At 51.5% G+C, this 23,272-nt stretch overlaps 1 protein-coding gene across 1 annotated transcript in view; it reads right to left on the bottom strand.

Annotated features, from left to right (window-relative positions):
* Window positions 1-23,018, bottom strand: part of GCKR (glucokinase regulator) — a 194,815-nt gene extending 171,797 nt beyond the window's left edge. The window contains exon 1 of the mRNA XM_085613316.1: window positions 22,727-23,018. Within this exon, the coding sequence (XP_085469442.1) occupies window positions 22,727-22,786 (60 nt within the window). The 5' untranslated portion in view covers window positions 22,787-23,018. The remainder of the gene's footprint in view (window positions 1-22,726) is intronic.
* Between the last annotated feature and the right edge of the window lie 254 nt (window positions 23,019-23,272).

The raw sequence follows: 23,272 nt of genomic DNA, 5'->3' as shown, positions 1-23,272 counted from the left end.
ACTCTACACTCACCACTCACTGTCACCCCACAGTTACACAGCCACACCTTTCATCCTGCACTCACACTGCTCACTCTACACTCACTGTCACCCCGCATTTACACAGGCACACCTTTCATCCTGCACTCACACTGCTCACTCTACACTCACCGCTCACTGTCACCCCGCAGTTACACAGGCACACCTTTCATCCTGCACTCACACTGCTCACTCTCCACTCACTGTCCCCCCGCAGTTACACCGGGCACACCTTTCATCCTGCACTCACACTGCTCACTCTACACTCACTGTCACCCCGCATTTACACAGGCACACCTTTCATCCTGCACTCACACTGCTCACTCTCCACTCTCACCACTCACTGTCACCCCACAGTTACACAGCCACACCTTTCATCCTGCACTCACACTGCTCACTCTACACTCACCGCTCACTGTCACCCCGCAGTTACACCGGCACACCTTTCATCCTGCACTCACACTGCTCACTCTACACTCACTGTCACCCCGCATTTACACAGGCACACCTTTCATCCTGCACTCACACTGCTCACTCTAACTCTACACTCACCGCTCACTGTCACCCCGCAGTTACACAGGCACACCTTTCATCCTGCACTCACACTGCTCACTCTACACTAACCGCTCACTGTCACCCCACAGTTACACAGGCACACCTTTCATCCTGCACTCACACTGCTCACTCTCCACTCACCGCTCACTGTCACCCCACAGTTACACAGGCACACCTTTCATCCTGCACTCACACTGCTCACTCTACACTAACCGCTCACTGTCACCCCACAGTTACACAGGCACACCTTTCATCCTGCACTCACACTGCTCACTCTACACTCACCGCTCACTGTCACCCCGCAGTTACACAGGCACACCTTTCATCCTGCACTCACACTGCTCACTCTCCACTCACTGTCACCCTGCAGTTACACAGGCACACCTTTCATCCTGCACTCACACTGCTCACTCTCCACTCTCACCACTCACTGTCACCCCACAGTTACACAGGCACACCTTGCATCCTGCACTCACACTGCTCACTCTACACTCACCGCTCACTGTCACCCCGCAGTTACACAGGCACACCTTTCATCCTGCACTCACACTGCTCACTCTACACTAACCGCTCACTGTCACCCCACAGTTACACAGGCACACCTTGCATCCTGCACTCACACTGCTCACTCTACACTCACCGCTCACTGTCACCCCACAGTTACACAGGCACACCTTTCATCCTGCACTCACACTGCTCACTCTCCACTCACTGTCCCCCCACAGTTACACCGGGCACACCTTTCATCCTGCACTCACACTGCTCACTCTACACTCACTGTCACCCCGCATTTACACAGGCACACCTTTCATCCTGCACTCACACTGCTCACTCTACACTCACCACTCACTGTCACCCCGCAGTTACACCAGCACACCTTTCATCCTGCACTCACACTGCTCACTCTACACTCACCGCTCACTGTCACCCCGCAGTTACACCGGCACACCTTTCATCCTGCACTCACACTGCTCACTCTCCACTCACTGTCACCCCGCAGTTACACAGGCACACCTTTCATCCTGCACTCACACTGCTCACTCTCCACTCTCACCACTCACTGTCACCCCGCAGTTACACAGGCACACCTTTCATCCTGCACTCACACTGCTCACTCTCCACTCTCACCACTCACTGTCACCCCGCAGTTACACAGGCACACCTTTCATCCTGCACTCACACTGCTCACTCTACACTCACTGTCACCCCGCAGTTACACAGGCACACCTTTCATCCTGCACTCACACTGCTCACTCTACACTAACCGCTCACTGTCACCCCACAGTTACACAGGCACACCTTTCATCCTGCACTCACACTGCTCACTCTCCACTCACTGTCCCCCCGCAGTTACACCGGGCACACCTTTCATCCTGCACTCACACTGCTCACTCTACACTCACCACTCACTGTCACCCCGCAGTTACACCGGCACACCTTTCATCCTGCACTCACACTGCTCACTCTACACTCACCACTCACTGTCACCCCGCAGTTACACCGGCACACCTTTCATCCTGCACTCACACTGCTCACTCTACACTCACTGTCACCCCGCATTTACACAGGCACACCTTTCATCCTGCACTCACACTGCTCACTCTACACTCACTACTCACTGTCACCCCGCAGTTACACAGCCACACCTTTCATCCTGCACTCACACTGCTCACTCTACACTCACTGTCACCCCGCAGTTACACAGGCACACCTTTCATCCTGCACTCACACTGCTCACTCTACACTCACTGTCACCCCGCAGTTACACAGGCACACCTTTCATCCTGCACTCACACTGCTCACTCTCCACTCTCACCACTCACTGTCACCCCACAGTTACACAGGCACACCTTTCATCCTGCACTCACACTGCTTACTCTACACTCACCGCTCACTGTCACCCCACAGTTACACAGGCACACCTTTCATCCTGCACTCACACTGCTCACTCTCCACTCACTGTCCCCCCGCAGTTAAACAGGCACACCTTTCATCCTGCACTCACACTGCTCACTCTACACTCACTACTCACTGTCACCCCGCAGTTACACAGCCACACCTTTCATCCTGCACTCACACTGCTCACTCTACACTCACTGTCACCCCGCAGTTACACAGGCACACCTTTCATCCTGCACTCACACTGCTTACTCTACACTCACCGCTCACTGTCACCCCACAGTTACACAGGCACACCTTTCATCCTGCACTCACACTGCTCACTCTCCACTCACTGTCACCCCGCAGTTACACAGGCACACCTTTCATCCTGCACTCACACTGCTCACTCTCCACTCTCACCACTCACTGTCACCCCACAGTTACACAGGCACACCTTGCATCCTGCACTCACACTGCTCACTCTACACTCACCGCTCACTGTCACCCCGCAGTTACACAGGCACACCTTTCATCCTGCACTCACACTGCTCACTCTACACTCACTGTCACCCCGCAGTTACACAGGCACACCTTTCATCCTGCACTCACACTGCTCACTCTCCACTCTCACCACTCACTGTCACCCCGCAGTTACACAGGCACACCTTTCATCCTGCACTCACACTGCTTACTCTACACTCACCGCTCACTGTCACCCCACAGTTACACAGGCACACCTTTCATCCTGCACTCACACTGCTCACTCTCCACTCACTGTCCCCCCGCAGTTACACAGGCACACCTTTCATCCTGCACTCACACTGCTCACTCTACACTCACTGCTCACTGTCACCCTGCACTTACACAGGCAGATCTCTAACTCAGCACACATTATATGACCCTACACTTGTGAACATGCACATACGTCTACAAATGCACCCAAGCACGCCTCCTGCAGTACTACATGCCCAGTTAGCTCCATCCGTAACTAAAAGTCCAGTGAACGACGGGAGAGTTGTTAGAAATGGGGGTCTCTAGTTGGCAATGGCTGGCCACTGTCCTCGTAGGGACCCTTCTTCCTAAGTCAGAGTAAGAGGGCTACACCCTTTGATAACCCCTGCTTAACCCTGTGGTAATGTAGCACGAGCAGCTAGGCTGATCTCCGAGGCAGTGTGTGAAGCATTTATGACCATACACAGTAACACAGTGAGGAACACTACAAAGGGACACCACACAAGTCGTTATAAAAAATAAGTATCTTTATATATAGACTTAACATAAGACCAATAACAGTAAAAAGCCACAATACTAGAAAAATAGGGTTACTCTTGAAATGCTGGAAAAATAGTTCAAAGTGTGCAAAGAGGAGTTCAGTTCAAAGCAGTGGTCTCTGCGACCCTTTTACTTACAAAGTACCTGGATTCTGTAGCAAAACAACCAAAATGTCGCTAAGGAGCTGTAGCGATAATTTTCCTCACGCGAGACCAGCGATGCGTTGAATCCTTGCCGCAAGGGAGGATGACGCGCTGATCTGTGTGCAGGACAAAGCGACAAACTTCTCCCCGCTAAGCCAGCGATACGTTGAAATCCTTGCTGCAAGAGATGATGATGCGCCAAGCCTGTTGCGTGTGCGACCCTGTTGCGATGAGAAGAAATGGCGCTCCACGAGGGAGCGACGATCCGGGTGCGATGCCATGAAATGGCGGACTCACGGCGTCCGCGCTTCAATGTCGTGAAGCACTGAACTCGATGCTCGCTAACCAAAGATCATCGTCTTTGGCAGCCCGCAAACATGCGATGCGATAATCTTGAGGTCAGCGAGCATTTGGCAGCCCGCAAACATGTGATGCGATGATCTCCGGTAGCGAGCACTCAGCGGCAGCAGCGCGATGATTTTTCGTGCACACTTCAGCTGAGGTGGCTCGCAAACGAGCGTTAGCGACGATTTTCAGCACTCTCTTCTCTGTAGTAGAACTGGAGGCCCTGGAACTCACAGGAGCCTCACCTGCAGATAGACATCCTCGCTGGGAGGAAACAGGAGGCTGGTGGTGGAGTCTGATGTGCCTGAGACTCCAACAGGAGGCTAGCTCTCTTCTAGCCCTTGGGTGATTGCTTTAGCAAGTTGAAATAAAAGTTCTCTTCAAAGTCCTTTTCCTCTTCTTCTAAGTCCAGTAGTAACCACTGCAGGCCAATCCAAGAAACGGCACACAAGCACAAGGACAGTCACCTCCTGCACATTCCTTCAGTTACACGGACAGAGGTTCTTCTTGTTGTCCAGGAGCAATACAAATTGTGTGGGTTTCAGCACAGATATTTATACCCCAAAAGTCTTTGTTCTCAGAATCTACAACTCACTGAACCCAGCCAGAACCAGTTCTGCCCAGCCCTGGAGCACTTTGTTTACCAGGCTGTATCCTTCCTTTCAGAAAGAGGGGGTCTGCCATCAGACGCACAGTGGGAGGTGGAGCCAGCATTCACCTTGCCAGGCACAGCCCTATTCAGGTCAAGGAGCTACCCCGCCCCATACTCCAAGGCAGATCTCTCTATTCAACCCAGGTCTGACTCAGCCTGCCCTGTCCCCCCAAAACCAGACAGCCAATACACATAACAGCAGAGCACACTGGAAGGCTTAGGCAAGAAAATACGCACTTTCTAAATGTGGTATTTTCAAACACAGAATATAAAAATAAACTTCACTAAAAGATTTATTTTAATATTCTGAGCTCAGGCATACTAAATTCGTTTTTCTACCATGTTCTTTGGGTCAATTAGGACTACAGAATGTTATAGTCAAACTGCCCATTCTGGCCTATGGAGAACAGGTAGCCTTACAGTAGTGAAAAACGAAATTGGGTGTAATTCACTACCAGGACATGCTACACACATCAGAGCATGTCCTACCTTACCCATACAATGCACCCTACCAAAGGGGTGACTCGCATGATGCCAAGGGAAGGTTCAGGGGCTCAGAAATGGGTGCACTTCACAGCCAAGATGGCAGTTCTGGACTGCACGCAGACTCTGTAGTGGCAGGTCTGAGACACACTTTACAAGCTGCTTCTGTGGGTGACGCAAACCAGCGCTGTAGGCCCACCAGCAACATTTGGTTTACCAGCCCTGGGCACACACAGGCCACGCTACTAGGGACTAACAGGTAAACCAAATAAGCCAATCATGGATATACCAATTCACATGTCGTATTTACACAGGGAGAATTCGCTTTGTGGCACTGAATGGCAGTGGCACAGTGCCCAGAGCATCTAATACCAGCAAAAACAGAGGAGATAACAGCGAAAAATGGAAGGGAGACCCACGCCAATGGTGCCAGGTCTCACAAGAGTGTATTGAGGTGGTTGGATGGTACTGAATAGAAGACTGAGCCTAGCCTGCGGTGGCTGCTGTGGGAGGGTGGATCGGCCTTAGGCCGCAGGGATCAGCCAAAAGAAAGTGGTAAAAGCAGGTGAAGGCTGCAGGCGGGGAAGCAGCACAACATTTGTGTTGAAGCACTGTGGCTGTGAGTAGATGTGGGAATTGAGAAGGTGCTGCTGGCCAAGGGTGTGGTGCAGGTGGGGCAAGAAAGCAGAAGTGCAAGGTGCTTGTTGGCCCTACACGGAGCCCCATTGACTTTCATAACAACCATTGTGAAGGAAGGGGGAGCTCGTCTATGGCCAGATGTGCTGTTTTTCTGCTTCTGAAGCAATGATGTAAATGAGCATCTGGCCCCGTTGGCATGCATAGCGATGGCCCTCTGCTGGGGCTGGTACAGGAGGGCAGAGGGTACTGAGGCCGCAGCTCCTCTAGGAGATGGGACCAGGCAGTGGGAGAGCCGGTGAAGCTGGGGAGAGTGAACTGAGGTTTTAGGTACGTGTGGCAAGACAGATTAGCATGAGGCTGTTGCAACGCAGGACCGAAGGTTAAGGCTGCAGTTATCAGCACTTATGGAGTGCCAGGAAGGTTGTGCAGCTCATATGCCACTGCATCAACATGCTGGACGTAGCAGCCATTTTGGGTGTGGCGAAAGCCCATACTGGGAATCTCCATACCCCAATACTTCTACCGGTGATACAGCTTAAGCTCATAGAGCAATATCCTTACCTAGTGCTATCACATCAGTGTAGAGGGATCTACCATGTCATTGGGCAGCCATGTTACGTGAGGAAACACTACTCAGGAGCTAAAAGGAGCACAAGCACTCTTTCTCAGCAGCACCACACAAGTTCTGCCCAAGTTCTTCCCAATCAAATGCAATACTTAAGGTGAACATATGGGCGGAGCCAAAGTCCCTCTCACAGTTGTGCTCCTTAAAGCTCTTTTTCTGGTGATCAAACAAGATATGACGATAGCTGAGCTTTCCAGCCAGACCTAAAGAGTATATAAGTCCTGAAACACATCTAATAAGGAGCTTAAAAACACATTATTCCACTATACATTAACTTAAGTTCATTAACGCTTCAAGAATAACTCTTGGAGTTATGACATGTGTTGTGTAGTACTGAAGATTACCCAACAAAAGTGAAGTGGTTTTTATAACAGTATAAGTTTTATTCAAAATCTCATTGTTTTCATTTTTTTCCTTTGATGCTTGTGGTGTGTCATTCCTACCTGCACCCATTTGGAAAGAGGGGTGGCTACACCCATTTCCTTTGTCCAGTTTTGCGCCAGAGCAGGGGCTGGAAGCCCCTGAACCGGTCTGAGCTGGACTATGCACAGGGACACCAAATGTGCCCCCAGTGCAGGACTTCAACGCACTCAGAGTGCTCCCACCCAGCCCCAATGCACATAATCCTGTCTGGGAGGTGGTTACACCTCCCTGTGACAGGAAACCTATTGTCCAGGCCTCCCCTGCTGGAGTTTCGGTCAGCAGTAGAAGGCCAGACTTCTGTCTGTGGCTGCAGCATCCATTTTGTGATGCCAGGGCTCTATTAAGTTTCTACCGGGTATACCAGTGCTGCCATGTCTCTCCCTCTAGAAGGGTGGGATCATACTCCAAGGTGTTTGACACCAAACCCAACATGTTTCCGTGCAGCCAGTCCAAAGTTAGCATTTACCGTTTGGTTATAATGCACTTAAGAGTATATGGTCAGGCTGCACTACTGACAACCCCGGAGAAGAGATTCCGAAGGCTGCAGAGGGGCTCAGCTCATGCCTGAGCACCCCCTCACATATAACCAAGCACCCTGCCTTCAGGATTGATAAGGCCTGCCATAGGGGTGACTGATAGCTTTGTATGTGCAGTATATGGTGATATATAGTGAACCTATATCTCAGTAAGGGGTGCATGCACCACCCTACCCAGGCTGCAGTAGCAGACCTGTGGTGTCATTTTGAGTGGCTTTCCAGGGGTGGCATTATACATGCTTCAGCCCCTGGTAGGCCTCTGGGGTACCTCTGCCCTGGGTACATAGTATACCATATACTAGGGACTTATAGGGGCACCTCAGATCCAATCTGAACTGTACCTAAAGTACATGGAATCATGTTAGAGAGGAAGCAGCTAGGCTGGGGCCCTGAATAGCAGGGTCCCAGCCAGACTAAAGTGAAGAAAAAAAAAAGTGAATCACCAGCAAAAAGTGGGGGTAAACATGTGAAGCAGATCCTACTCTCCTACAGCAGGTACCAGGTGTTGGTGTGGGCTCATTTCAGGCATCGGACCAGCTTCTCGGTCACTCAGTTTTGAGCAGTTAGCGGGCCACTTCTCACACCGGTGTCACAGCAGCACAATGGCAGTTGCTGGGTGCACTTTGCAAATGTGGTGACTGCCATGGGTAAAAGTCTTGGATTCAGTGGTGACATTCACCACAGTCATAGTAATTGACTTGTGTAGCAACTTGCACCATTTCACAGCTCTGGGTTTCAGTGCCTTCATGCTCCATGGGCAAGATGCAGCTCTTGATATAAGCAGCGAGTTTAGCCGTGATTGTTCTTATTGCATAGTGGAGAGATTCCCTCTTGGACCCGAACTTCTAGAGAGAATAAACACTCTTGAAACTCGCAGATCGCTCACTTCAGTCTTCTTGCTCCTAGTAGACCCTCCACACTAGAGGAAGTCTGTTTCGGACATTCCCAGGACAATCACGCATCCTGCTGACTTGACTGGCTCTTTCCCTCTCTCAGCAGACAGGCTGTCTTCAGGTCAGCTCTTCCAACAAGGAAAGACTACAGGTGTGTATCATCTCTTCTCTGACGCTGGCTGTCACACAGGCACCAGCTCTGTTTGCACAGTGGTTCTCAGAGCATGCTGAGGAATACTCCCTCCCTTAGTGAAAGGACTTGGAACTGGAGCAACAAGGATGTAAGTAGCTGCCACTTTTATACAGCTGAAGCAGATCGGTAGTGTGGATTCTCTGCCTCCAATCTCAGAACAGGTTTCGGGAGGTTCTTCTTTCAAGTGTCCTCTCTAGGCTGCTCTCCAGACACAGCTGTTTGATAGAGTGATGCTCCTCACAGCAAGGTAGTTTTCAGCCAGGAGTACACACAACAGAGGCATAGAGAGGCGTGAGCTTTCTGCAACTGGCGTTACCAGTTGCCACACTGAACAGTGATCAGGATTAAAACAAAAGGCTGGCATCACCTAAAAGCTTTGGCCCTGAACAACAGAGTCCCACCCCCGACACCTATCAAATGGCAGCACTACAGGTAAACCAATCAGCAGCCCCTCTTAGGTTACGCCTCTTTGTAACTTTCTAAAGGAGACTTGTCTCCTCCCTCCAGCTTCCACTTCCAATGTCTGGGAAACAATCTTACATCATACATGTGGCCAGGAACACGCTAGGGGCTTACAAAATGGGACCAAATGGCCTCTTACGTTGGCTCACATACTTACATTCTTCATGCACTACATATGCCACAAGCACACAAATGTCACTTGGGATGTTAGCACGAAGTTCTGGGTCACACATTGAAGCAGAACTTTACACAAGTGGGACCAGCAGCACAGATAGAAGTTCACAACTGTAGATTCACAAAACATGGTATGCTACCACCATGACTGTACCTGTAAAGCCCAAGATGGGGCAATAATCCACTGTCAGCAAAATAGGGCATGCTTGGTGCACCCCTGCAGGTTACAGGACAGTGCAAGACCTCACTCATGTCAGGGGCAGGCCTCTATTCACACGTTATATTGGCGTGAGCCTAGGGGCAAAATACAACAAGCATTGGCATAGCCGATAGGTCTCGCCTTTGGGACCTTTTAATAAACATGTAGCGAAGAAGTGACAGGGGAGGGGAGACTGGGGACGAGGGAGATGAGACAAAGGAAAGGATTGTCAAGGGAAGTGCGGGAAAGAAAAATAGAGAAAATTAGAGGTATTTCGATTTCCACAGCCAAGCGACTGAAATGTAATTCTGTATGCAGGCCTAACCAGTAAGTCCGAAGATTCTGCCAGCACCTTCTTAATAAGAAACTTTACATAAGGCCAATCAATAGTTACTATGTCAACACTATCAAATCCCCTTAATTAACTTGGGGCTGTCTGTTATCCATCTCTGTAACAATAGCATCTTCCATCTGTGCAAGTGAAAAAGATACATCACACGTGCAAGCAAGGGGTGGGTGGCAGCTGCCCCGACCTTTGCTTAAAGAACATATCATTTCAGTAATATTTTTTAGTAGGTAAGTGTTTCCTTGAGGTTAGACATGCCAATGCTATCAAGGCTCGATACTACATCACTTTGCATTCGGATAAAGCTGCCCAGCATGTATAATGTGAGAATGTGCACTCAAGGACCACAGTGCGGAGCTGTAGGAAATGGGGCCCCCGGCCGGCCAGGGCTGGCGCCCCAGCCAGTCAGAGACCACCACTCCTATGAAAAGGTCGACCCCTGCTCGCCCTCTAGGTAACGCGGCGCGGGCAGCCAGGCCTATCTCGGAGGACATGTGAAGCATTTGCGCACGCACCCAGCAACAACACCCCAGGCCCCCCACAAAGGAAACTCCACACAAGGTATTGTATAAAAATAGCCTCTGTATTATACACCACACATTAAATAAAGACACACACCTTACAAGGTGCCCACAGGCACGGGGAGAATTTACAAGGGATTATATATACAGGGGACAGGGCCACATGGACCACTGTCCGGAATCAGCACTTTGTAGAAATTAGCACTTAGAACATAGGGATAATATCACAGTAGCATAAAATAACATGTAGCCACAACCGGTAACTACTGGTATCGGAAAGCACCACCTACGCAACCCTAACCACCTTAGGAGAAATATTGCGCAGGGAATCAGGACCTCACTAGCACTACCTGTACTAGGAGAAAGCAAACAACCACCTAAGTATCACCATACCTGTAGGGGTAATAGAACGTTACACATGATGCATGAACACATTCAGAGGTGTAGAGCAAGGAACAATTGCGCCAGAACTCATATGCCACCACCTGTGGCAGTCCCCAGGCCAACTGGCCTTGTCCAGGCTAAGACGCCCTATGTCCAGCAAAGTCAGGGGCAAGACTGCGCAGGAGGCCCAGTCCAAAACTCAGAGGGGCACGACCTAAACGTGGCAGCTGCCCACTAAGTGCTGGGCAGCTGTGGAACGAACTCAGGCACCGGCGTGCCTCTGTAGCCCTCTCTGGGCTATAAAACAATTGAAATGCCCCCTAGGGCCTTCGTGGCCCTAACCGTTACTGGGGGGGGGCCAAGGGGGAGCGACCCGCTGCCATCTGGGGCCGCTCCGTAAAGAAACAACTGGTGCCCCTTGTGGGTGGAGCCTCGCTGGGCTCTTTCAGAGATCGCCCCGTCGTTGGAGCCTTCTCGGGGCTCTTACTCAGCACCAAAGAACAATGTCCCCCAGAGCCTCACCGGCTCGAGAAATAATGCCTCCACCGTCGGAGCCTCCTGGGGCTTGTGAGCACTGCCCCCGCACCCCCAGCACCTGTGTGGAGTCCCCCAGCCCGTATGTACTCACCGGGCCGTTCTCCGGGGACTCCGTTCCTCTCCGGGCCGGACTTCTAAGTGGAGCCTCGCAAGCTCCCGGCGGCCGCCTCCCATTACAATGGCGGCACTTCCGCTTCCGTCCCGCGGCCCCGCCCACAACCAGGCGGGCCGCGGACTCGGCGGCGGTTTTGAACTGAAGCTCGGGCCGCGGCGGTGATTTCTCCTTCAATGATCGCGGGGTGGGCACCCGCAATAGAACAACCATAAGCGGGGTGGGCACCCGCATTAGTGATAACACAACAATGAAGACGCAGGGTGGGCACCTGCATATAATTAGCGCAAAGACAGCGGGGTGGGCACCCGCGAGACCAGCATCCCGGGGGGAACCCCTACGTCGGGATTCCCTCGGCGGAGATCGCAGCCCAGCGCTGCCAAGGCCCACATGCTCCTCCTTCCTGGGGGAAAAGATAGCGCTATCCAGGCGCTAGGTCAATAAAGTCCTGGGGGCATAAAGAAATGGAGCAGAAAGCTCCCAGCAAAGAGGTCTTCCAGGTATCCATGGCATCCAGGGGCTGGGCAGGGTCCAGGGAGGCAAGCCTTCCCCTGGGCCCCAGCAGCAGCACGCCCCTGGCAGATTCAAGTCAGAACAAGAACAAGTCCAGAGTGTCACAGCACCCTTTTTATACACACATTCTTGGTCTGAAGGGGCAGGCAGGGGGAGAACCAGCTGGAACTGGTTATGGGGGATTCTTTACACTGGCCAGGCTAGGGACATCAGCCGCACCCCAGGGGGTGGAGCCAGCAGTGTCTGGGGAAAACCCAGCCTCATTCATGACACTCAACCCAGACGGTCAATCCACAAGCAGACCCAGGCTCACTCCTCCCCTCACATCAGTATGCTAAACACTCCATTCACCACCGGGCAGACCCTCCCAGATCCTGGGAGCCAGGCTCACCAGCCAGCCCCGGCCAATCATACGCCAGGCACATATTCCACAAATATGCCAACTTCCAAAAGGGGGACTTCTACACTAGACACACTCATACCTCATACCGTTGCACCGCATTCAACCTCACGAGTTCATACATACCAGACTTGACCCGGCACACCCTACGCACCGGGAACTACCGAGGACTCATCCATTCCCTATGTATTCCTATGGAAGGGTGGGTCGCTCTCTCCTCACACTCACTCAGAGGGGGAATCACCATCCCCAGGTTACATATACCATAAAAACTTCAGGGGCGGACCTGCCAGATGGGCCACGTCCAACACATGCCCCTCCCAGCCCAAAGGCAGGGCAGACCAATCACTACCGTGATGGACTTCCCTGCGTGCAGGGCGATAGAACATGGACGTGGCCCGCGCTACCGAGCCACCCTCCAGCTCAACGCCCACCTGGACCGATAGACACACACACGCTAAAGATTAAGAAAAATAAAAAAAATAAAAAATAATAAAGACATAGGCCCAACCAGGCTACCTCACGGACACGCCTTAGTTGTCCGTGACCGGGACCAGGCCCTGGGCTACCCAGACACCACTGGTCCCTGCTAATCCGGAGTGGGGGGTGGTAACCCCGGGCCCACAATAGCCCTTCTCCACTCCCTTTCTCGGGGTAGCCACGCCTACCACTGTTCCTTCCACCTAGGGTCCGCACCCTCAGGCTTGCCAGAGGTCACGGGCAAGAATGCCCCACCCTACCTCTACTTCTGAGGTTCCGCGTCCTCCCAGGAGGAACACCCTCAGAACACACTTTCTTATCAGTCTTGGAACTTCCTCCCTCCACTGGTCTTCCACCTGGGAACTAAGCGTTCAGCTCTCCCCAAGGCAAGCCGCGGCCGAGCCAGCAGGTCTTCCTTGTCCGGGATACAACTACCATAATTTTAACAAAAACGAGCCGCGGCCGCGCCAGCAGGTCTCAAGGTTCAGCTCTCCCCAAGGCAAGCCGCGGCCGAGCCAGCAGGTCTTCCTTGTCCGGGATACAACTACCATAACTTTAACAAAAACGAGCCGCGGCAGCGCCAGCAGGTCTCAACGTTCAGCTCTCCCCAAGGCAAGCCGCGGCAGCGCCAGCAGGTCTTCCTTGTCCGGGATACAACTTAACATAAATTCAGCCAGGGCGACACCTGACGCCTAAACCACATTCAGCGGGGTACGGACGGACAGGACACCTGACGCATCAGACACATTCAGCGGTGCACGGAACACATGATGCCTCCAACACACTCAGCGGGGTAAGGAAGGACAGGATTAACGTTGACTCAGCAAGCTCCCCATCCCGGAGAACTTATACTCCATTACTCAGCATACCTCAATTTTCATGCACATACCGTCCCCTAGACTGGTAGGACAGTTTTTCCACCGCCCCTGATTCCTCAACCTAACCCTCGGGGCACGGGTACCATTACTCTAGGGCAGGGACACGGACCACACATTTGACCACAATTTTGCAACCACCACCGGATCCCACCCTTCTGGTGAATCCAGAGAACCATATTACCCTAGGGAGATGATTTACCCTCCCAAGCTAGGGACACCTAACTCGAACACATCTTTCACAGAACGGACATTGACGTAAACTCTTAAAACAATAATCTCCTTTCCTTGCGACCATGTACAGTACAGAGTTTTGTAGGGGGGCCAGTTATCGTTGTGGTACTGCGCAAACACAAGTCCGGATCCCGTCGCTGCCACCAGTGTAGGAAATGGGGCCCCCGGCCGGCCAGGGCTGGCGCCCCAGCCAGTCAGAGACCACCACTCCTATGAAAAGGTCGACCCCTGCTCGCCCTCTAGGTAACGCGGCGCGGGCAGCCAGGCCTATCTCGGAGGACATGTGAAGCATTTGCGCACGCACCCAGCAACAACACCCCAGGCCCCCCACAAAGGAAACTCCACACAAGGTATTGTATAAAAATAGCCTCTGTATTATACACCACACATTAAATAAAGACACACACCTTACAAGGTGCCCACAGGCACGGGGAGAATTTACAAGGGATTATATATACAGGGGACAGGGCCACATGGACCACTGTCCGGAATCAGCACTTTGTAGAAATTAGCACTTAGAACATAGGGATAATATCACAGTAGCATAAAATAACATGTAGCCACAACCGGTAACTACTGGTATCGGAAAGCACCACCTACGCAACCCTAACCACCTTAGGAGAAATATTACGCAGGGAATCAGGACCTCACTAGCACTACCTGTACTAGGAGAAAGCAAACAACCACCTAAGTATCACCATACCTGTAGGGGTAATAGAACGTTACACATGATGCATGAACACATTCAGAGGTGTAGAGCAAGGAACAATTGCGCCAGAACTCATATGCCACCACCTGTGGCAGTCCCCAGGCCAACTGGCCTTGTCCAGGCTAAGACACCCTATGTCCAGCAAAGTCAGGGGCAAGACTGCGCAGGAGGCCCAGTCCAAAACTCAGAGGGGCACGACCTAAACGTGGCAGCTGCCCACTAAGTGCTGGGCAGCTGTGGAACGAACTCAGGCACCGGCGTGCCTCTGTAGCCCTCTCTGGGCTATAAAACAATTGAAATGCCCCCTAGGGCCTTCGTGGCCCTAACCGTTACTGGGGGGGGGGCCAAGGGGGAGCGACCCGCTGCCATCTGGGGCCGCTCCGTAAAGAAACAACTGGTGCCCCTTGTGGGTGGAGCCTCGCTGGGCTCTTTCAGAGATCGCCCCGTCGTTGGAGCCTTCTCGGGGCTCTTACTCAGCACCAAAGAACAATGTCCCCCAGAGCCTCAACGGCTCGAGAAATAATGCCTCCACCGTCGGAGCCTCCTGGGGCTTGTGAGCACTGCCCCCGCACCCCCAGCACCTGTGTGGAGTCCCCCAGCCCGTATGTACTCACCGGGCCGTTCTCCGGGGACTCCGTTCCTCTCCGGGCCGGACTTCTAAGTGGAGCCTCGCAAGCTCCCGGCGGCCGCCTCCCATTACAATGGCGGCACTTCCGCTTCCGTCCCGCGGCCCCGCCCACAACCAGGCGGGCCGCGGACTCGGCGGCGGTTTTGAACTGAAGCTCGGGCCGCGGCGGTGATTTCTCCTTCAATGATCGCGGGGTGGGCACCCGCAATAGAACAACCATAAGCGGGGTGGGCACCCGCATTAGTGATAACGCAACAATGAAGACGCAGGGTGGGCACCTGCATATAATTAGCGCAAAGACAGCGGGGTGGGCACCCGCGAGACCAGCATCCCGGGGGGAACCCCTACGTCGGGATTCCCTCGGCGGAGATCGCAGCCCAGCGCTGCCAAGGCCCACATGCTCCTCCTTCCTGGGGGAAAAGATAGCGCTATCCAGGCGCTAGGTCAATAAAGTCCTGGGGGCATAAAGAAATGGAGCAGAAAGCTCCCAGCAAAGAGGTCTTCCAGGTATCCATGGCATCCAGGGGCTGGGCAGGGTCCAGGGAGGCAAGCCTTCCCCTGGGCCCCAGCAGCAGCACGCCCCTGGCAGATTCAAGTCAGAACAAGAACAAGTCCAGAGTGTCACAGCACCCTTTTTATACACACATTCTTGGTCTGAAGGGGCAGGCAGGGGGAGAACCAGCTGGAACTGGTTATGGGGGATTCTTTACACTGGCCAGGCTAGGGACATCAGCCGCACCCCAGGGGGTGGAGCCAGCAGTGTCTGGGGAAAACCCAGCCTCATTCATGACACTCAACCCAGACGGTCAATCCACAAGCAGACCCAGGCTCACTCCTCCCCTCACATCAGTATGCTAAACACTCCATTCACCACCGGGCAGACCCTCCCAGATCCTGGGAGCCAGGCTCACCAGCCAGCCCCGGCCAATCATACGCCAGGCACATATTCCACAAATATGCCAACTTCCAAAAGGGGGACTTCTACACTAGACACACTCATACCTCATATACCGTTGCGCCGCATTCAACCTCACGAGTTCATACATACCAGACTTGACCCGGCACACCCTACGCACCGGGAACTACCGAGGACTCATCCATTCCCTATGTATTCCTATGGAAGGGTGGGTCGCTCTCTCCTCACACTCACTCAGAGGGGGAATCACCATCCCCAGGTTACATATACCATAAAAACTTCAGGGGCGGACCTGCCAGATGGGCCACGTCCAACAGGAGCGATGTGAGGTAAACGTCTATGCTGATACGGTTTCTGTCATATGGTATTCACAGGCGAGTGGGCCTGGTTCACAGAACACAAAAGGGCCAAACCGACTTCAGTGCCACATGCATAATGCTAGTGGGGCCCCCATGTTACGAAGGGCACAGCGCGCTCTGGGAGTTGAAGTCCGAATGTACTCAATTGTTCCAATTAACACAAATGAAAATATTGGCGTGCATAAAAAAAAATTAAAAAATTGAGCGTCATGTATGTGCTTGATGGAAAGGGGCCATCTGGTGGCCTTGTACAAAAAGCACAAACGCATCTCATTTCGCAAGGCGTGTGCATACGTTGCCTTTATATGGAAAACAAACACAGCTATAGGATGGGAAGCTTTGTAAATTATCTGAAGAGTGGGGCCATAAACCATGCAGCTTGTGTCTTGTTTAGATCCCTCCACACCCTTTCCTTCCAGGATGACGTGACCAGGGGAACGCTTGACAGTATGAGACAGAATTGAAGTCCCCAGCACTAGAAAATGAGAACGTTTTATCACTCGACGAAGTGAACATTCAGACTCGAAATACAGAACCGCGATCTGCACAAGGAGGGGTGAGGCACCTCAAGCAGGCGCTGCGTGGAGTGAATAGGAGGGTGGGACGTAAGGCAGGGAGGGTAGAAGGAAGGTGCGAGGCAGGAATGGAAAGATAAACAAGGAGGCACTGCTCGCTCCCGCAAGCAAAACGCTGTGGGATGCGAGGAATGCAGCCGACACCCTGCGTGCCCCTGCTCGCTCCCGACAGCAAAACGCAGTGGGAGCGACCAGTAAACAAAGAGGTGGGACATGCTTCCGCCTTTGGCCATTTGCGTGCTTTCATTATTGAAAGCCACAAGCAAAGGCCAATCCAATATGTGGGAGGAGTCAGACCCACAAGAAGTTTAGATTGATCACAAGAAGCCTCCCCATAGTACAGCGCTACGCTCGACCTAAAAACAGGATAAAAGTTGCAGGTGGGCCCTCAGAACAGGGCAACATAACTACACACCGCAAAAGGAACATATCCGGTCCAACATGTTCAGGCAAAATTATGTTTTTCCTAAATTAATATAACTTATCTTATGGTCGTTTTACTACGTACATGTTTAGTCGGCACCAGTAAATCTACCATTTTGTAGAAATTAAACAAGTAAATATTGTTTCTCTATTAAACAAGCACATATTGTGTCTCACTGTATAATCATTGGTCTAAATATACATTATTTCAAATCACTGCCCTTGTCTACATAGTACACACTTGCAGGAATAGCCACTCCTCTCTCTGCAAAGTATGAGCAGCTTGGATGTTTCATTTTTTAGGTCTCGCCTGAGCCAGTGCTTTAGCGCTGCTATGGCAAGAGCTATAGAAAGCGGGATTTGGAAGTGCAAACTAGTGCTTTTGAGGTCGCCAACTACAGTGCATGTGCGCGCGCACCATTTGGCAGCCTGCCTGATCACTTTCACAGCCGCTTTGATGTTCTCAGTGAGCCGCGCGGCCACTGAGAACATCAAAGCGGCCGCGAAAGTGCTCACCATATGCCAGGCTTCCCTGTGTTGCTTTCATCTTTTGCGGTCCCCCTTAAAAAAAGCAGCAGAGGCACTGCCAATCCACTTCCTAGCACTGCACATCATTCCGCTGCTGCCGACTCACTTCCTGGCACTGCACATGGTCCGTGGCGTACCAGTACTCTACCTCTCAACAGGTCAGCCTGCAGCAGCGGCGCTGGCCTTCTGCCACAGTTCAGCATACCAAGACTCAGACATAAAAAAAATTTAATTTCAAGATAATTCTTTTTAACAATTAAAAAAAATACACCCAACAACGTGCTCTTCATTTGTTTTGCAATGGCTCTCAGCCTTTCGCTCTTGATTATCACACCTCGTCCCAGATCCCCACTCTACCTTCTATGCTCTCTACAGACGATTTATTTGAGGGAATTGCTTGAAAAGGTCTTCCTTTGGGATCTGGGGGATCCGACACTATGTCCTGTATTCGGACAGCAGTACAAAGGTCAGGCTTTCAGTGGTGGGTCTGCGCGGTCCTTGCAGCCCCTGCTCGTATTATTATTTTAAAAATGAAGCACTGCCAGCACCATTCCCTTGCATACTGTATTCCCGGTATACCCTGCCAGCAAGAGAGCTGCAGTGGTGCCGATAATGAACGGGGAGGGGTAGCGCCAGGGCCCAATACAAACTACACACAAGCGTTCGCTCTATCCTACGTGGCCTCATGTTTTACTTTTCATCCTAACCTGTTTCCTCTAGTCTCGTTCTTGCCAGATTTCACGGCCACTCTTCCTTTGTCTTCTTCTCACTGGCGCCTTGCAGAATATATACCTTCGTCCATTCTTTCATCATCACAAATCCACTCTGGCATCTCCCCATCACTTTCACCCATCGCCCAGTTTTAAATGCGTCACCCCCTTATTCAGTCTGGAATCTCACATTATCTATTCACTCACCACCTCATCATTCTCTCTACAGCTACAACTGCTAGCTTTCCCGTCTCACCTCTGTCGTCCCCCCTTACCCCTGTACCATTTCCCCAAAGCCACAGGGCTATTACTCTGCTATTGGTCCCTCCAAGCTCCCTTAAGCCACCCTCCCATTCCTCCTTCCATTCTGTCATCTTTTGTTATCGCACCCGCCACATCCCACTTATTCACTCTGGCAACTCCTACTATTGACTCCCCCTTCTCTCCTTATGTAAAGAAAGACAAGTTGACCCATTGTAATTGCAACATATGACTATGGGGGTCAAGCACAAATCCCTGTTGCGGAAGCATTTGTCCACTGAGACACCAGATGAGGCAACCAATCGCCATGTCTTCTATTACCACTCACTCCTCTGCCATTCCCAAAAACTCCTCTTCCCTACTATCACATTCAGCCCCTGATGTTCTTCCCTATCCCTTTCTAGGCCTGGTACAAGGAAGCCCCGAACACAGTTTTCCAATCAAAAACCTTCAAGCTAGCAGACAGTCAAAAAATAAACATAAGCTGCCAATAAACCTTTAATGGAATGCAAATGAAGGCCTGCGGTTTACAAGCAGCAAAGCTTGGATGTGGCAGAACTGCTTTCAGCCCAAAAAATAGCAACCGTGTAATTTGTAAAATTACTTAAGATGGGGAGTGTGCGAAGGCAGAGGGGAGGACTCTTATTGTGCACAGATCACAAAAATAAAGGTATGGTTTTCAGGAAAATAATACTTATTTAAATCATGTCCTTGACATGATCGTCCACTAAATGAAAGAATTCCACTGTGTCTGTTAGTTGAAAAACGCAAATTGGTTTGTTAAAACATAGAGGAAAATTAAAGCTTTATTTTAGTTACTTATAGTTTATACTGGTCTAAAAACATAAAACTCGGTTATATTTTAAAAGTTAACTAAAAAATATATTTTTTAAATGTTAATTTATTTCTACATGTGTTATTTCACAAATTAATTACATAAGGCGAATACTCATTATATTGAACTTGGATGCGGTGTCTAGAGCATCTAAGTACATATCATATGCGTAATCCTTGACTGTCTGGTGCACATATATCCAGGGCTTTCTTCATTAGACACGATGGATACTGACAAAACACGTGCCATTCCTCATAACCCATTTCCTGGTTCTCCAGCGCCGTGAGGTCATACGAAGCACAATATCGCTATGCAAATATCAACAGTGCACTACATCCAAAAAATGCATTTAGATAACATTGCCATTTTAAACAGCTCAAACCTCTGACAATTGGGAGACCTACTGCATTCGCAATGCAATAGGTCTCGCGTTTCCGAGAGTTAAGAACTATAAGTACAAAGGGAGTGTTAAGGCACCACTTGCAGGTTCTCAAAACACATAAAGAAAAGGAATTGTCATTTACAATGCCAATAGCTCAAACTCTCGCAAATGCGAGACCTATTGCATTGCAAATGCTTGTTCATTATTCTGAAGACCCACAAGGTGATAGCGAGGGGAGATGACTGGAGCCAGTAAAGATAACGCGCCACGGACCTGATGTCTGCCTTGCTCAGGGGAGACCTGCTGTATGTCCTGGGGAGCTGAGAGTGGCCAAGAACCCTTAACATGGGACAGAAGCTGTTGAGGGGCCCGCAGCCTCGATGAGGGACCTCAAGCTGACAACGAAGAGCCCCGCTAGAAGTTTCAGTGGAAAAAGGTTCCGCCAGCCACAGTACCAGAATTGGTAGCACCTTACGTCATCTTGACTCCTTGGCATTGCAGCAGAAGGCCTCCTCATCACAGGCCCTTGCAGGACAGACGTGCATTACCCAGCCGTGTCACTCTTCCTGCGTCCCTGCCCACTGCTCAACCACAATTGCAGCAGCGCAGTGCAGTTCAGATAACAAAACACAAAACCATTGAGAGTCACTCGCCTTTAATCTCCCAACCACAATAGACATCCTCAGGGTCTCAAGCTGCAGATGCTTGTGGGCAGCGGAACCACCAGCAGACCCAGGACCTCATGAGTGTCTGTGCAGCACAGTTGACAACTCCTTGAAAATTGTATTTTCCCAAAGGAACATTTAAAACAAATAATAAGAAGAATAGGAGTTTTATATAGCGCGAACTAGACCCGATATCAGCGCGCTTTACATGAGCAGCAGTTTCATTACAGAAGGACACATTCATTGTTATTAGACACGGGGAGATGAAGTGATTTGCCCAGAATCACAGGATATTGAGCGTCGTCGCCGAGACTCGTGCGAGGTCGACCACGCTAGCCGACATTAAACTCTTATCGTTTAATGTCTTCCATAAAACCCTCCCAAAACCAGAGACCTTGAGTCAAGAAATCATTTTAAGCACTGGCCTATTTTTTTAGTCCTGATTGGTTTTTTTAGTCAAAAATCTAGAACCATTGAAAAATCTGCCTCAAAAGATCCCTCTTCGAAGTAAATTAACGGCTTTCAGATCACCGATGCAGACTCGGGGCCGGCTGTGGCGCAGACGCAGCGGGGATTTCCACATGGGGTGATTTTAAACCTGCAGTGGATTAGAACCGGAGTCCAGGCGCACCCATCACCTGAACCCTCCCTTTCCTTTGACCCCATTATGTAAATGTAAATTGATACTTGTATAGCGCACTACTCACCCGCAAGGGTCTCAAGGCGCTTGTACGAATACCGCTGTGGAACCCATCCTGGCTTTCCCTGTGAGGCGTCCACACCTGGGCACCCCCAAGGTGGAGGCCAGGCATCCTTAGCATTGTGGGGGCCGTTGTGGAGATTAAGCAAGCTATTGCCCAGAGTTGCAGAGTGGGACTCCATGATTGGAATGGCACCGAGGCGAGAATTATCAGGTCCGTGGAATTTTTTAGCCCAAGACCCGCCGAGGCGGGGAATTGAACCCTGGTCCCGGGCCAGACCTCTGCATCAGGGTCTGCCGCTCTAATCATTGAGCCACACTTCTCCACACCGTTCATCCTCCCGGGCGACTACAGAGACTCGGCGGGGCGCATAACTCCGGCAGGTCGCATCCTTTCTATCCGACACATCATCCTCTCACCCCTCCCTTCAGGCCAGCTCCCTTCAACTCATGTACCGAACAGCCTCCCCGCCTCTTTAAAATGTACCCACGCTCCCTGCGGGACCTACTCTCCCCCCATCGAACTCAGGTGTTACTGTTAGGCACACAATACGCTTATCACCCTTAAGTATGGAAACCCTTAAGGACTCGTGCTTAACTGGACACTGCCTCAAATGGTCAAATAATGCGTGATACCAACCACAGCAATTTAAACACGTCACAAATCAATATTCATACGTGGTATATGGATCAAACACCACAATCAACAATATGGCCTCAGCAACAACACCAACACCAGAGCCTCAGAGAGGATTCTGGGGGTAAATGTAGACTCCAGTCTGTCACTCATAACCAGACAGAATGTGTACAGTATGTTTAAACTGCAGCCTGTCACTTTTTCCCCCTCTTATTTGCATCGAAAATGTTTTGCCTACATTGCTTGAAATACTTTTCTCGTCCCATTTACTGTAAGTGTTAGCCCCCCCGGGAGGTTGGGTCTAGTTGCACCTCTGCAGCTCAGTATGGACTCTTCCTACTCGCCACCTAGGGCTTGTCTAGTCTTCCTGGGCTCTACACTAGGCATCCTGGTAGTAACTGATGAATCCTTCGAGAGGGCCACGGTGTGCGTCAGACTTGAGCACCATGACCCCCCCCTTCCAGCAGATCAGCGGGGTCACCTGGGGTTCAGCCTCCTCTTACCTCCCACTTGCCAGGGTCCGGGGTCTCGATGACGTGCTTGTACCTCCGTGTCCTCCTCATGGCTCCGATGGGGCAGGTGCGGCTCCGCAGCGGATGTGGATCAGCCCGCGCGCTGGGGTCCCTCCTCTTCTGGGTCAGTGGCTCCTGTCACCACACTTGTCATGTGTGTCCCTCTCTTCACCTCCCTGCTTCTAGCCGCTGCACCCTGGCGTGTCTGCTCCTTGCCCCAGCTCTCCCTGAAGCCTCCACACTCGCCGTGCGCCCTGAAGCCCCACCAGCCGCTCTGGCCTCCGCAGAGGCCTCGTGGGTTCAAACTTTATCACATTCTCCCGCTAATGATTAATCCGGGTGGTTAACCTTCAAGCTCCCTGTGTCTCCCTCTGCCCTCGGTCTGATGGCCGGCCTGGCACACGGTGACTCGCCAGGGCGCGTAAACAACTCCCTGAGTGCCCTGCGCCCCTCCTGCCCCAGGGGTGGCACCGGCAGCGCTGCGGCCCGCGCCTGCGTCACTGGTCTGGCTGGGAGTGACCCCTGGCACGTCCGCCA

Source organism: Triturus cristatus, chromosome 6 (assembly GCF_964204655.1).
Source record: "Triturus cristatus chromosome 6, aTriCri1.1, whole genome shotgun sequence".
Classification (NCBI taxonomy): domain Eukaryota; kingdom Metazoa; phylum Chordata; class Amphibia; order Caudata; family Salamandridae; genus Triturus; species Triturus cristatus.
The sequence above is the reverse complement of the archived record's forward strand: the minus strand, read 5'-3'. Positions and strand labels throughout refer to the sequence as shown.